This window comes from Branchiostoma lanceolatum, chromosome 9, assembly GCF_035083965.1.
Source record: "Branchiostoma lanceolatum isolate klBraLanc5 chromosome 9, klBraLanc5.hap2, whole genome shotgun sequence".
Classification (NCBI taxonomy): domain Eukaryota; kingdom Metazoa; phylum Chordata; class Leptocardii; order Amphioxiformes; family Branchiostomatidae; genus Branchiostoma; species Branchiostoma lanceolatum.
The window spans coordinates 9829294-9841900 of NC_089730.1; the positions used below are offsets into that span (position 1 = coordinate 9829294).

Here is a 12607-nt window from a genome sequence, read left to right on the forward strand (position 1 = left end):
TGCCTATTTATTTGTCTGACCAAGTCCAAGCAATAGTCCTTTGGACACAATCCTCTATGAAGTAATCATGGTGTTTGCGGTGTGTCTAAGGTGTTTTAGACCCTCTTTATCTGCTGACATTGATTTGTAGGTGCAAAGACACAGACACAGACAAAAACAAGTTGTTCAAAGTCTGAAAGTCTCATCTTAGCAAAGAAGGCTATTATAGCATTTGATCATAAATCATGTGAATGAGGTCCCGAATGAGGTATCTAATAATGTTCAACTTGACTTAACTTCAAAATGCTGCAAGAATGAAATTCCCATCATTTACCACTAGAGTCATAATATTTTATTATCAATTATGCAAATTAGGTCTTCATTTGCATAATTGGTATTTGATATCTATTGCTATTCCTCTTCATCTCAGTTTAATAATACAGGCAATGTGGGAAGCCGGGACCTGGCATCTGCTTGGAGTCCCTAATTTGAGCCAGACTTTCAGTAGGTGGTGTCAGGCCACTAGCCAAATAAGAACGTTAAAACAACACATGTAGCCCAACATCTGCTTGAAGAAAACCAAATTTTTGCCGACTACGAAAGCCAGCGACAATTCCATGAAGATAGGGGTGTTTTCTGAAATATATGTTACAATGCCTTTCAATAAAAAGTGCTACGGTGTAAAAAAAAAAAAAAATTCAACATTTCGCGCATACTAGCAGACGATATGCCAAATTACATAAGAGTAATAGCTGCGAACGTACGGACAAATCTATTATTAATAAATCACAGTACTCCTTCAGGAGGTGAACTTCCCTCCCAGAGGTGATGAGTAGCTTATTTGAAACTAATTGAGTATTGATTTAAAAGTGAACTTGGTTCTACCTCTCAGGAAGGTTGGTAATCTAGTAGGTATTATTGATAAGGGGAACAGCTGATTATGTAGAATCATTTGATAAGAAAATTATGCATTATAATCAGTTGGGGACTATATAAATAAATATTGTTCGTGTCGCATTTCGTATTGTAAGTCTTCTATTTAAAGAAGTAAAGTTGGGGCGGTAATGCGTAATTGGGCAAGCGCCAAGCGTTATTTGACTAATGGTTTGTTTTGATACAAGTCGTCCTTGGTCCAACCAATAATAAATGTCCTTGGTCCAACCAATTTCTGAGAAAGCGCAGTGCCGAATTCTCCAAGGTCCTTGCGTTCTCTCAATTCCAAGCAGATGTTGGGGTAGGGTAGACAGTTCGTAAAGATTTCAGATTGGCCGGCTTTTGTGACAGCCCTCTACCACAAGAGTGTCCAGCCTATCAGAAAACTTTACAATTGCCCGCCCCAACATCTGCTTGAAGATTTATAATTGCGTTAGTAAGGTCATAGTAGGTCATGTCGCAGCTGTTGTGAATAAATCTATGATAATGAAGCGCACTGATTGGGTAGAAAGAAAAGAGGGGAAGGACTAACCTAAGCTTGTTGTTGAGGCAAGGGTTTGAAAATGGCCGAGGGATTTTTCACTAACACCAAGACCCAGCTCTTTGTCTTCAACGTCGTGCTAGGGGTAAGTGGGACGGATTGCATACATGTACATATAGGTCAGCTTCTGCAGCCATGCGTTTCGTCGGTTCTTTGATATGCCCAAAGGAAAACATAGGACAAATGTAGGAAGGGAAGTTTTGAGAGTAAGATTGGAATTCTGCCACGCCTTGGGCTTGGCCTTGGCCTCGCAATTAAGGGTCTTCAACATCACAGTACAAGGCCTTGTCGGTACTAATACTCCGAAAACATTGGGCTATTACCTTTGGACTGTTACAGTACTAGTAGACAAGTTATATGTAGGGGTACGTAGCAATGTTCAAGCACATGTTGATGTGTGAGATCATGGCTGTCAGAGAAGCGCCTAGCAGTTGCAGTCAGAAAACGTGGTTTGTCCACCCAACACCAGTAGGCATTTCATCTCCAAGCAGATGCAGAATGCAGCTGTATGTGTCCGATCTGCTGGTGATGCCAGATCCTTGCAGTTAAAAAAGATAGATTTCTTATTTTCCTAATATCAAACAAGAGTGGTTATGATAGAACTAGTCAAGATTATTGTAGATATGCATCCATTTACTGAGCATTCATTCATTAATAACTTTATTGCAAGTTTATGCCCAAATACTAATTGCAGACAAACAAGTACATGGAGATACATGAAAATCATTCATTAATTCATCCTATATTTTTCCTGGTGATCAGCTGGCAGGGTGTATCCTGTTTGTAGTGGGGATCTGGCTGTTGTATGATCCAGAGATCGCCAAGGTTGCGTCTGCGGAGCTGAAGTTGACCTGGTTCTACCATGCCTGTTACGCCATGGTTGTGGCGGGTGCCATCACCCTCCTCCTGGCCTTTGTAGGATGCTATGGAGCAAATAAGGAAAGCAAGTTCATATTAATCCTGGTATGTATTCGTATTGAAGTTTTTCCTCCAACAACACTTACTACTGGGAAATGGGGCTTATTTTCAGCTGCTTCTCTAGCCTTCTTCGGATAGAGTGACATTAGATGACACATTGTCCTTACTGCTTGATTCACTGACACATGCCCATAAAATGTCATACTAGTAAGTGTGCATTTGAAGTGGGTCATTCTACCCGAGAAAGGCTGAAGATACAGTCAGCAATTCTGCAAGTTCATTTCTCTACAGCACTGGAAGAAACATAGCTAAAAATATACATTGTTCTTGTGCCTAAGTATCACTACTGTACAACTTCACATTATTTCAACTCTATCCTGATAGACTTTAATAAGCTCTAGATACTATTATCATATGCCTTTATAGTTCATCCCTTTCCCTGATGTTCCTGTCTATTCCTATTCCTTTCCAGTTTGCAGTTCTGTTGTTTGTCCTGTTTGTGGTGAACATGGCAACATTTATTGTGGGCGTTATGTACAGGAACAAGGTTTGTCTTCTCCACTGTCATAACTCAAACATTCCCCCGTCTCAACTTCACTACCGAAAAGTTCTGCTTGCCAAGTTTTCAACAATTTATCTTTATGTCTCGTACGAAATTGACTATATGTACGGTTTGTTTGAACATTAAGATTCCAATTCCTTAAAGGTGTTTTTATGTAAAAATTTATTTTCAAGTCACTTTTATCTTTGAATATTGTATCTTTATGTATTTGTAATATAAGTGTTGCCGGTATTAACACCACCAGTAGGTATTTAATTAAAGAATTGACTCGGAAGTCAGAATAGATGCAGGTATTGAGTAACACTTTCTTTTTTTCAGGCAAATGAGTACACATATGACTCCTTCAAAGATGCTCTCAGCCGTGGGTATATTGAAGACCAATACTATGAATTCAGGGAAGACGTCAAGAAGATTGAGAACAAGGTACAGATTTCAAAGATTGATTGAGTTATTATAATGCATGAATGTCACTGATGGTTACAGTAGGGTTGGCACCATTAATCATAATCTTCAGTTTCAAACACTTACATAAGAGTATTCGAGGTAATATAGATAATTGTTTCATGTACATTGTTGTACCTTTTATAACTGTACTTCAGTTGTCCAACTGGGTGCTAATGCAGGTAGTTGAATAAGAATAAAACTCTAATAAATGGGGTAGGGAAGTTCCCGAGCAGCCTTCGTAACCCAGGCTTCTCCTAATGGGTCAGTGAAGTCATGCTTGTCACGAGCATTGATGTTTCTGACCTATAAGGTGAAGAGATGCTGCTACAGTAACAATTAGTTCAGTGCTTAGATGAGTGGCCCCCTACAGCCTTGCACTGAGCGAGTTTGTTTAAGAAAAGAAATTTAAAAACCTATAATGATCAATTGGAAATAGCAAATTCTATAAATTTTGATTGTTCTCATATTTTTTCTATAAAAAGTTGGCTGCCTTTTGAACATTATTTGCTTATAGATAATTATAGCTGTATTTTTTCACCCAACTCATTTTATTCTTCTTCAGTCTCATATCTGTATGCTTTTTTTAAATGACTATTTGATATGCCAGCTAAAAATGTGAATAATGTCCCCCCAGTTCTCCTGCTGTGGCCTGAGGGATATGAACCAGCATGGTATGCCGTGCCTACAGGACTCGTGTTTGTGTGACCCTAACATCGGCGAGGACTGTAAGACCTACAGTACCTTTGGTAGTTCCTGCGAGATATATTCAGAGGTAGGGACCTGTCTGAGGATACTGTAAATGTAGAAATGTTTGCGGTGGTTTTATGTTTCTGATTTTCGCAGTGAACTCTTCAGCGCAAAATTAGAACAACCGCAAAACTTTTTTTTCAGCTATGACTCTAGGGCTACTATTGTTTCAAATGCAAACTTAGAACCACCGCATTAACACTTCATGTTCTCTCTACCGCGAAATAAGAACCACACGAACTTAAGATTATGCATTTACAGTATATGACATTGACTTAATCATAATTATAAGTAAAATTAACGAATTTATCTCTAATACTGTTGATAATGAGTTGTCAGTAAAACTTACTGTCATGTGTATGTTGTGTGAAAGTACTCTCAGCATTGTACAGTTACATACCACCAAAACTTGTGTATTTTGTGTGATTGTTCACTCAGTATGATATACCACTAAAAGCGACATGTATGTCAGGTGAATGCACACACTTATTTGGCACCAAAACCCACTTGTATGTTGTCTGAATGTACAATCAGCACAGTACACTCTGTTATATGCCACAAAAAATTTTGTCAAGTGAATGTGCGAAGGGTGTTGCTACCCAGTGGAAGTTTTCCAAACTTCTCTGATGTTGTTGCAGTTACTAACTTACATACTCCTTTATTAAGATGTAGTTCCGTAGTGGATGGTGTTACTAGTACTTAAGGTAAAATTTCTTTTAAAAATTGTGACAGTGACAGGTTTTCTCACATGCCGTTGATAAACCTTTTCTAGTGCCCTAACTCTAATGCCTGTTGCCACTGTTTATTTTACAGCCGTGCTTGTATAAAGTGTCAGCGTTCCTCAGGCAGAAGATGATAGCGGTGATAGCTCTGCCCCTGATTGTCGCTTTGATACAAGTGAGTACCAGTAACATAAGGTTACCTGTTTACATTCAATGTACAAGACTTAGTAGATCATGCCTCTATTTTGATCTGCTAACAAAGATTCTTCCTTTCAATTGTTTCATCTTTTGCTTCATGTTGGAATTTCTCATGTGTCAGTCTTAATTGTCAAATTGTTAGAAATATCAGACTCCTGTTCATTCAAGGATATTGATGCCTGCCTGATCTAGGTAACTTGATTAAGGTGCACATTTTTATTACATTGTCTTTGATTATTCAAGGTGTACAATTCTTAAACTGGCAGACCAGAGAAAAGTTTTTCTGTTGATCCCTTGAATATGATTAATGAAAATCTTTCTTGTAGTATAAGAAGCCTTTTCGGTTAGTGATGGTTCATTCTACTAACTTGTCATCTGTTCTTTCACAGTTCTGTGGCGTCTGTTTTGTCTGGAGGACACAACGGAACACTGGTGAAAACGTGGCCTAGAGTTTGGCAGTGTATAGTGCCTGTGCGAGTATAAATCAAACTCAGGATTTGCCCACTCTCTAACACTACTTTTACCTCTTAGAAATCATTTAATCTACTAGACTCAGGAGTTGTTAGAATTTTGTACTTTTACCTAGATGTTAGAAAAGAGAGCTTGATATATGTCAGTCAGTATGTAGTGCTTTGTGACCGTACACGACGTTTATAACATGAAGTTTGCAGGTTTATTAACTGTGTTAAACATACATGTAACGTTAGTACATCTTCTTGTGTTTACAAAAACATGTTCAGTCAGGATATGTTGATAAGTGACCTGTGAGGTCTGTTTTAAACATTTGTATTATGGATGTATGTCACATTTACTTGTACAGTATTAAGTTTTGAAATAAAGGTTTTGTTGAGAAATTACATCCTTAGCTTGTTTTTTCTAAGACTACTCAAGCAGACATGTTAGAAAGCTACATGTACTTGTAGAATGGCCTTTGTGTACTAGAATTGCAAACAACTTTTGGTCCACTTTTGTTAAGACTTTTAAGTAAGATGTCAATTTATTCTTATAACATAGTCTTATACGTAATTAGATATTCATCAACTAAAAATGAGGGTAAACCTGCCTGCAATTATTTAAGACTATTATTTTGGCACGTCTAACATATTGCAATGTTCATGTTTAGACATATGTATATACATGGTACAATGCCTTCACCAGCTGGGTTTTCTAACATGAGCATTTTTGGTTGTGTAAACATACATGCACTACAGGTGCAAACTGTGGTTTTCCCCATCATTTACAGGTATAACGTTAAGTGTACAGTAAGTGATTCATAACGGTCAGAAAACACTGTCTTTCACGAGCGTCCTGTTCATACTGATGTTATGGATGGACTTCAAATGCTTGGCACATATGTTTTCTAAGTATGGGTACCATCCTATCTAGTCTACCGGGGCTCCTATAGCCTAATAGAATGTTATCTATGTACCAGTGAATGCCATACTTTGTACCTTGTACAATTGTTGTGCAATAAAGTTATTATTATTATTATAACGCGCCATGACAGATAGGAAGTGATATATTGGAGCCCCGGTAAACTAGGTACATGTTGGATGATACTCATGATAAGGTTTTGTACGATTCCCATTGAACTGTAACGGCACACAGAAGACATGTTTTGTACGCTGACGTCCTTAGTTCTTGAATTTTACAACACAGTAACGTTAAGTATGCCATAGTCAAAACTAATCAAAAGCGATCTATAGGTATGATAGCCGTGGCGACTAACGAAGGGAGTTTTTGCTTGATATTACATATACTTTCCCTTCTAGAAGGGAAAGTATATGTAATATCAAGCAAAAACTCCCTTCGTTAGTCGCCACGGCTATAGGTATAATAAGTATTTCAAGCACACAAAACAATACTTACACTAGCTTTTCAAAAGCAGTCTTCTGTCAGTTGGTAACCCCTCCCTTTCACTACCTGACACCAAAGAGGTGAACCTCCTTGCTGACACTATGGTATCAAGTTTCATTGACCATGTGATGCCATTGGCCTTCACTCGCACAGGCGCTCTCCCCATGTTCTGCTACCTGTCCAGTGCAGTTTGCTCGCTAGCTTGGTTCCGCTAGCTTGTTAGGTGTGTTTGGGTGTTTAAAATGCCACGGCCGGATAGACCATGGGCCGCGGCAGCTGCTGGATTCGTCTACCGCCGGTGGCACCTTACGTTCTGCTTGGTTTGTCTCAGTGCACTGCTTCATGTCATTTTCCTGCGTGACAAATTCGACCACCTGACGAATTTCTCGTTGACAAACATGGCGACCGCAAACGCGTCAGGGGAATCCCCCAATAATCCAGGTGCGGGTTGTAGAATTTGTTACCTGGGGCAGGAGCGCTGCTGGGCTGGACTATGCAAAGGTAAGCCACACTTCTGCGATCTCTGAGTGTTAGAGGAATGACGGGACGCATTCGGCAGCTGCAGCGTGGTCCAACTAGCCTAGTCCACCTGGTGGATCGGTCTACATAACATTGATTAATGAACGCAGATGTCACTAAAAGAGAGGCTAAGCTCTGGCTTTTTGTTTTTATTTGTGGCCTCTTTTGTAACTCCACTCCAGTATTCATTTATATGCATATTTTTGCAAAAACTCAATTGATCAAACAGTGCCCTAGCTACTGCAACCAGTTTTAAAGGGAGAAAAGAAATAAGAGGGTGGACACAAAAAAAATCGTTGGCATTGCCAATGAGGTTTGTGTGATAAAATTACAGCATTTTGATTTTTCATTTCTGTTCTTTCCTCCTTCATTTAAGACTTGCTGAAGGCTAGGAAGGAGGCCAATGACTACTTTGATTCCCAAGTCTTAATGAGAGTCCAACACCGCCTCCCGATGGACAACGGGACTCTGTACGGTGAACTACAGAGTCTGAAGTCTGACACACTCTACCGATTCCGCAACAAGATTGGGATCAAAGATGTCACTGGACACTTTTGGGATGATCTGGAGGTTTGTAGATTCATTCTGTAACCATAAAGTTCGAATTCTTGGTGATCTACAAGTAGCTTGATGTTTGTAAGTATCTATGACATCACTTGGTAAACATTGGAAAACCTGCTGTTCATATATTATTAATACCAGGCTTGAACTTAACCTGTGCTTTACTTAAGTTACCAGTGTCTCAATATGGGCAAACTGCATTCTGTAGTGTTAACATTGTCGTATATTACGTAGTTATTATTCTACTCTATTTCTGACAGGTCGATGTGGGGAAGACGATATTGTCTTTGTTAGAACTGAACCAGATGGTAGGAAAGGAAAACTATGAAGAGATTGGGCATGCCGAGATCTCAAAGGTGGAAAGTGACTGTGGTAACATAGCAGTTAGTCAGATCAAAGTAATGTGTTTAGAAAACCTGATGATAAAGAACGCAAAAGAGTCACGACAGAGGGAGCGGAGGGCTCACAGGAGGGCTGACAGGATCCATCATAAATTGATCGAAACAGAAAACAAACTGAAACAAGAACGAGAAGCTTTCCAACATGATAAAGAAATGCTTGAAAAGACCATAAAGGAGCTAGAGCAGAAGAAGCATGAGGAAGAGAATAGACGAATTCTTAAGCACACAGTTCCAAAAGTCTTTACAGGGGTCATTCTCGTTACACTATTAGCTATATGTCCTGTAGCAATTCTTATACTGTGTATTTGGGTAAGATTGACATCAAGAACAAGCCATGAACAAAGTGAAGTAAGAAGATCTAGATCTTTCAGTTTTCAGTTTGCAATAACAGGTTCGTTGATAACTCATGGCCGACAGCTAACTGCAAATACATGTAAGAGTGATGGAGGGATTGAATGGTAAATACCTGAACGTCGTAAAATGTTTTTTGGAAGAACAAGGGACGTCATGCTTGGACACTTGTTGTGTATATTCGAATTACTTATCCTTACAATATATGACATTCAGAATACGTTTTGAATTCATGTTTCGTGTCAGGATATGTTGTCATATCTAGACTACTCAAGAGAGGTCTGTGTGATTCACGTTACAGCATCTAGAGGTAATGTTCCAGGTTTTGAAATATAATTTTATTTCAATGAATGACTTTCTTACCCAGTGATTTCTTAAGAGGACTCGAGCAGCCATTCTAGAAACATTACACGTACTGGTTAAGTACTCTTTGTGCAGTAAAGTAGCAAACAACTTTTGTCAAGTTTTGTCTATACTTTTGAGTAAGATGTCACATCTATTTTCTACGTGACGTACAGCTTTATACGTTAGATTTTCGGTAACGGCAAGTTAGATTGAAGTTGACTGCAATGACTTAAAACTATCATCTAGACCCTTTCAGCACCTTGATGAATGTTTCCGATAGATATACATGTATGTACAAAATGTTACAGTGACTTTAATAGCTATCGGCTGTGTCATGTATTTTGACGTGAACAGGTTTGTTTGTGTTTAACATACATGCAGTACAGGTATCCTTGTTTGCATACATGTAGAACATCTTAAGCTAGGATATGTTGTTTAGGACGCCAGACTATGAGATTCATGAGGAAGAGTCCATATTTCTGCTTGCTTGTTTGATGTAAAATCATAAATCAAGTTTTCTTATTGATTGTAATATCAGTATAAGAATAAAGCGGCTCTTGTTGTAATGAAGACATATTTATGTTGCCATTTTTGTGTTCATAATAATACAACTGTAATTTGTCACTTAAAAGTTCATCTGTGCTGGTAGAAGTCCGATGATTCTGTATCAAAGTTAAACGGCAATATTCAGCACAACCATTTGGAATTACCAAAATTTTCGATACTTATGAGGGAAAGAATAAGGACTGGAGTTGATCTGCCGAACATTGGATAAGTTTGAATTTGATACAGAACTGTAATCTGTATGATTTATACTTTCATGGCTCGAACAGGATGTATTAAATTGAATGGTAAAGATAGATCCGGCCTTCTAAATAGTAAGAACTGATAGAGTGTACAGCTCATCTTTGAAAATAGGTGTTGTGCACACGTGCCTTGCACCGTTTCATTGATCTCAGTACAAAAAGGTCAAGATCTACAGTTATGGCGGAAAGGTCAAACCTGGAGCGTGGGCGGGTTAGCTTACACTTTGAGGACTGTGGTGCCTTGTGTCAACAACTATATGTATCGGGTTTTATCAAGGATACAAAGTCCACTTCGACAAATAGCGAGCAGTTTAATATGTGACGTATGCTGGTGACAGGACAGGTGAATAACACTAACCAAGCAAGTCAGAACTTGCCGAGCGGGGGGCGATCTGATTGGTCCTCGCCCAAATGCAGGTTATACCAATTCGAGAACACGGGGGGGGGGGGGGAGATAGCCCTGGAGGACGCTTGACGACGTTACAGTTGTGATCATTAGTGTTCTCCTGAGGAAGGCCTGCACGTCGGAGAGATCTCGGTAAGTACATCGAATGTGAAAACTTGAACCATGTTTTGAGTACACAACAATGCAAAGTTAGAATTGTGATAATGGTATGACTGGAGGGATCTCGGTTGTCTTTTTCTATATAAACGACAGCGAATTCGAACACTAAGATTGGGAGAACAGCGAAATCAAATTGTTAATTATTGGGACAATAATGAACTACTCCGCTTAACTTATTACCGAGGTTTGATGAGTGTTGGTGACCACTATTATGCTTTGTACCTCCAACCTCCTTGGTACCTCATAATCCGTTCTTCTATTAAATAAATGTTGAAAAAAATGGCGGTCGAAATTGGAATACTTTTCCAAATCAAGGCATAATTTTTAATAGCGCAAGACGCTTAAACTTGTCAAACATTTCGTGCAGTAGATACGACAATCACATTCGAATGGTGTTTGGCACTTCTTCCGCATAAACATTGTACGCAAATTGTAGGAAAGGGTTTGTCAGCCGCCCCACTAGAATTGCATTGGTAACAGAATACTGACAAATTTGAATTGTCTATTGTTTCTTTGTTTGTTTGTCTATTTGCACAACAATACTTTCTACATATTCAATAGAAGAATTTGAACCACACAAACTGATTTCGTCATAGGGGGTACTCGAAAGCTGCCTATGTCATCGGGCACGTTCGAACACGTTCAACGAAACTCCCCGAACCCGGAAGTAACAGGTGTGCGATTACAATCTGCGCCCCGACTGTATTACGACAGGTGGGTAGAAAACAATACGTTTTTATCGGTATTTTATGCGAGGTAGTGAAATGCCTGTGGCTATGAACAGGATCATCTCGTCAACAGCAAAAACATTCGCACTTGCTTCTTTTAATAGCTAATTTGTGAGTGAAATCCCCCCTCTGAGGAAATCAGTTTGTGTGGTTCAAATTCGTCTGATAGACATAGTTGATCATAGTTGCATGGTCCGCTTTATGAATAAGAGAGTCACGTATATTTGCTCAGTTTTTGTTTGAAAAGGAGTACCAGTACCTGCTTAGTTCACCGTACCGGCACGCTTCCTGGGTACCATCCTCCGCCGTAACCACTGGCTTTTCGGTTAGTAAGCGAAAAGATTGAGCCAGTGGTAACTACGGAGGATGGCACACTTGCTTGGCTTGCTTTACAAAGGGAGAGCCGCGGTCGTATTTCACGTATTTCAGTCACGTCTCACTAAACAAAGAAGGGTGCTATATTTCACATTTGCTAATTTGACTCCACAAAGCTAAAGGAGATAGCCGCATTTCGCTTTGCTAGGGACAAAGTCATGTTTGGTTGGTTCATTAAACAAAGGAGGGAACGTATACAGGGCAATGGTAAAATCTGGGATAAGACTATTTCTTTCCTAAAACCCAAATGCGAGGTTTCATATCCGTTTGGTCTTCTCTACAATGATGACAATCTGAAAGCAAAGTCAACTATATTTTGATTCCGTTGCAGTTTTTAAGCTATCCAGCAGTGGACTAGAGATCAAGAAAGAACGATGGCCAGCAAAGGTAAGTAACAGACATCATACCAACAGTTTTGAAATCATAAATCTTAAAAACCAAGGAAGGCAAATACGATGTAACGTACTAGTATTTATGCTACAAAGGCTCCCTTCCAGAGTCTCTCTTCCAAGACTTATGGGGGCATAGTCAGAAGTTCATTTGCCCTGGCAAAGTTATACATCACCAGCGGTAGTGTAAATCAAGGAATATCATCTGTATGAACTACTGAAGAAGACTAAGTTAAGTCAAAGAAATGTTCACAGCTCTGTAATGTCTATTAATGAATATTGTGTTCCACGCTACTAATCACCATCTTAAGAAAGTTGATAAAGAAATACATTCTCAAGTCCTTGAATTACAGGAAATAAAGAGAACGCACCCATTCAGCAATCGAGTTCCGGGGATGAAGTGCTTGAGGTTACTGAGGGAGTCAAGAACACGGAAACAGGAACACAGGTGGGTTATAACATAACAACATCATGCACACATCGCTGTCGTTTACTTATGTGCAAAGGACGGCAAATACTTACTACGGCAATGAAACAGTAGGTGTTGCTATCGCATCTTGCTTGCATATGATAACAAAGCACATATGATCGTTTTATAAGTGAGTAGATGTCATCTTTATCCTTTATTTCAGTGTCTAAGAATACAATCTGTACATCTTATCTATC

General features: G+C 39.2%; 1 protein-coding gene and 2 long non-coding RNA genes across 4 annotated transcripts; all 3 read left to right on the top strand.

Moving 5' to 3' along the window:
- The first annotated feature begins 1401 nt into the window (after positions 1 to 1401).
- On the top strand, positions 1402 to 5901 carry LOC136441909 (tetraspanin-8-like). Of its 2 annotated transcripts, XM_066438469.1 has the most exons (7): positions 1402 to 1538; positions 2216 to 2416; positions 2844 to 2918; positions 3252 to 3356; positions 4012 to 4149; positions 4938 to 5021; positions 5434 to 5901. In XM_066438469.1, exons 1-7 carry the CDS (start codon positions 1476 to 1478, stop codon positions 5491 to 5493), a joined length of 726 nt encoding a protein of 241 aa, XP_066294566.1. In that variant the 5' UTR covers positions 1402 to 1475; the 3' UTR covers positions 5494 to 5901. The 2 variants fall into 2 exon arrangements, with proteins under 2 accessions (XP_066294566.1, XP_066294567.1); XM_066438470.1 differs by lacking the exon at positions 2844 to 2918.
- A 667-nt stretch (positions 5902 to 6568) lies between these two features.
- LOC136441910 (uncharacterized) lies at positions 6569 to 9357 on the top strand. Its single transcript, XR_010756943.1, has 4 exons — positions 6569 to 6750; positions 6876 to 7402; positions 7797 to 7990; positions 8242 to 9357. It is a non-coding gene; the product is annotated as an uncharacterized lncRNA (long non-coding RNA).
- Positions 9358 to 10333: 976 nt separating this feature from the next.
- On the top strand, positions 10334 to 12425 carry LOC136442448 (uncharacterized). The gene is made up of 4 exons (XR_010757007.1): positions 10334 to 10422; positions 11046 to 11163; positions 11884 to 11939; positions 12295 to 12425. It is a non-coding gene; the product is annotated as an uncharacterized lncRNA (long non-coding RNA).
- The last annotated feature ends 182 nt before the right edge of the window (positions 12426 to 12607 follow it).

Coding starts and splice junctions, on each gene's coding strand:
- LOC136441909 (XM_066438469.1), top strand. CDS start 1,476: ATGGCCGAGGGATTTTTCACTAACACCAAGACCCAGCTCTTTGTCTTC. Junction 3,357..4,011: donor TCAAGAAGATTGAGAACAAG/GTACAGATTTCA, acceptor ATGTCCCCCCAG/TTCTCCTGCTGTGGCCTGAG. Junction 4,150..4,937: donor CCTGCGAGATATATTCAGAG/GTAGGGACCTGT, acceptor TTTATTTTACAG/CCGTGCTTGTATAAAGTGTC.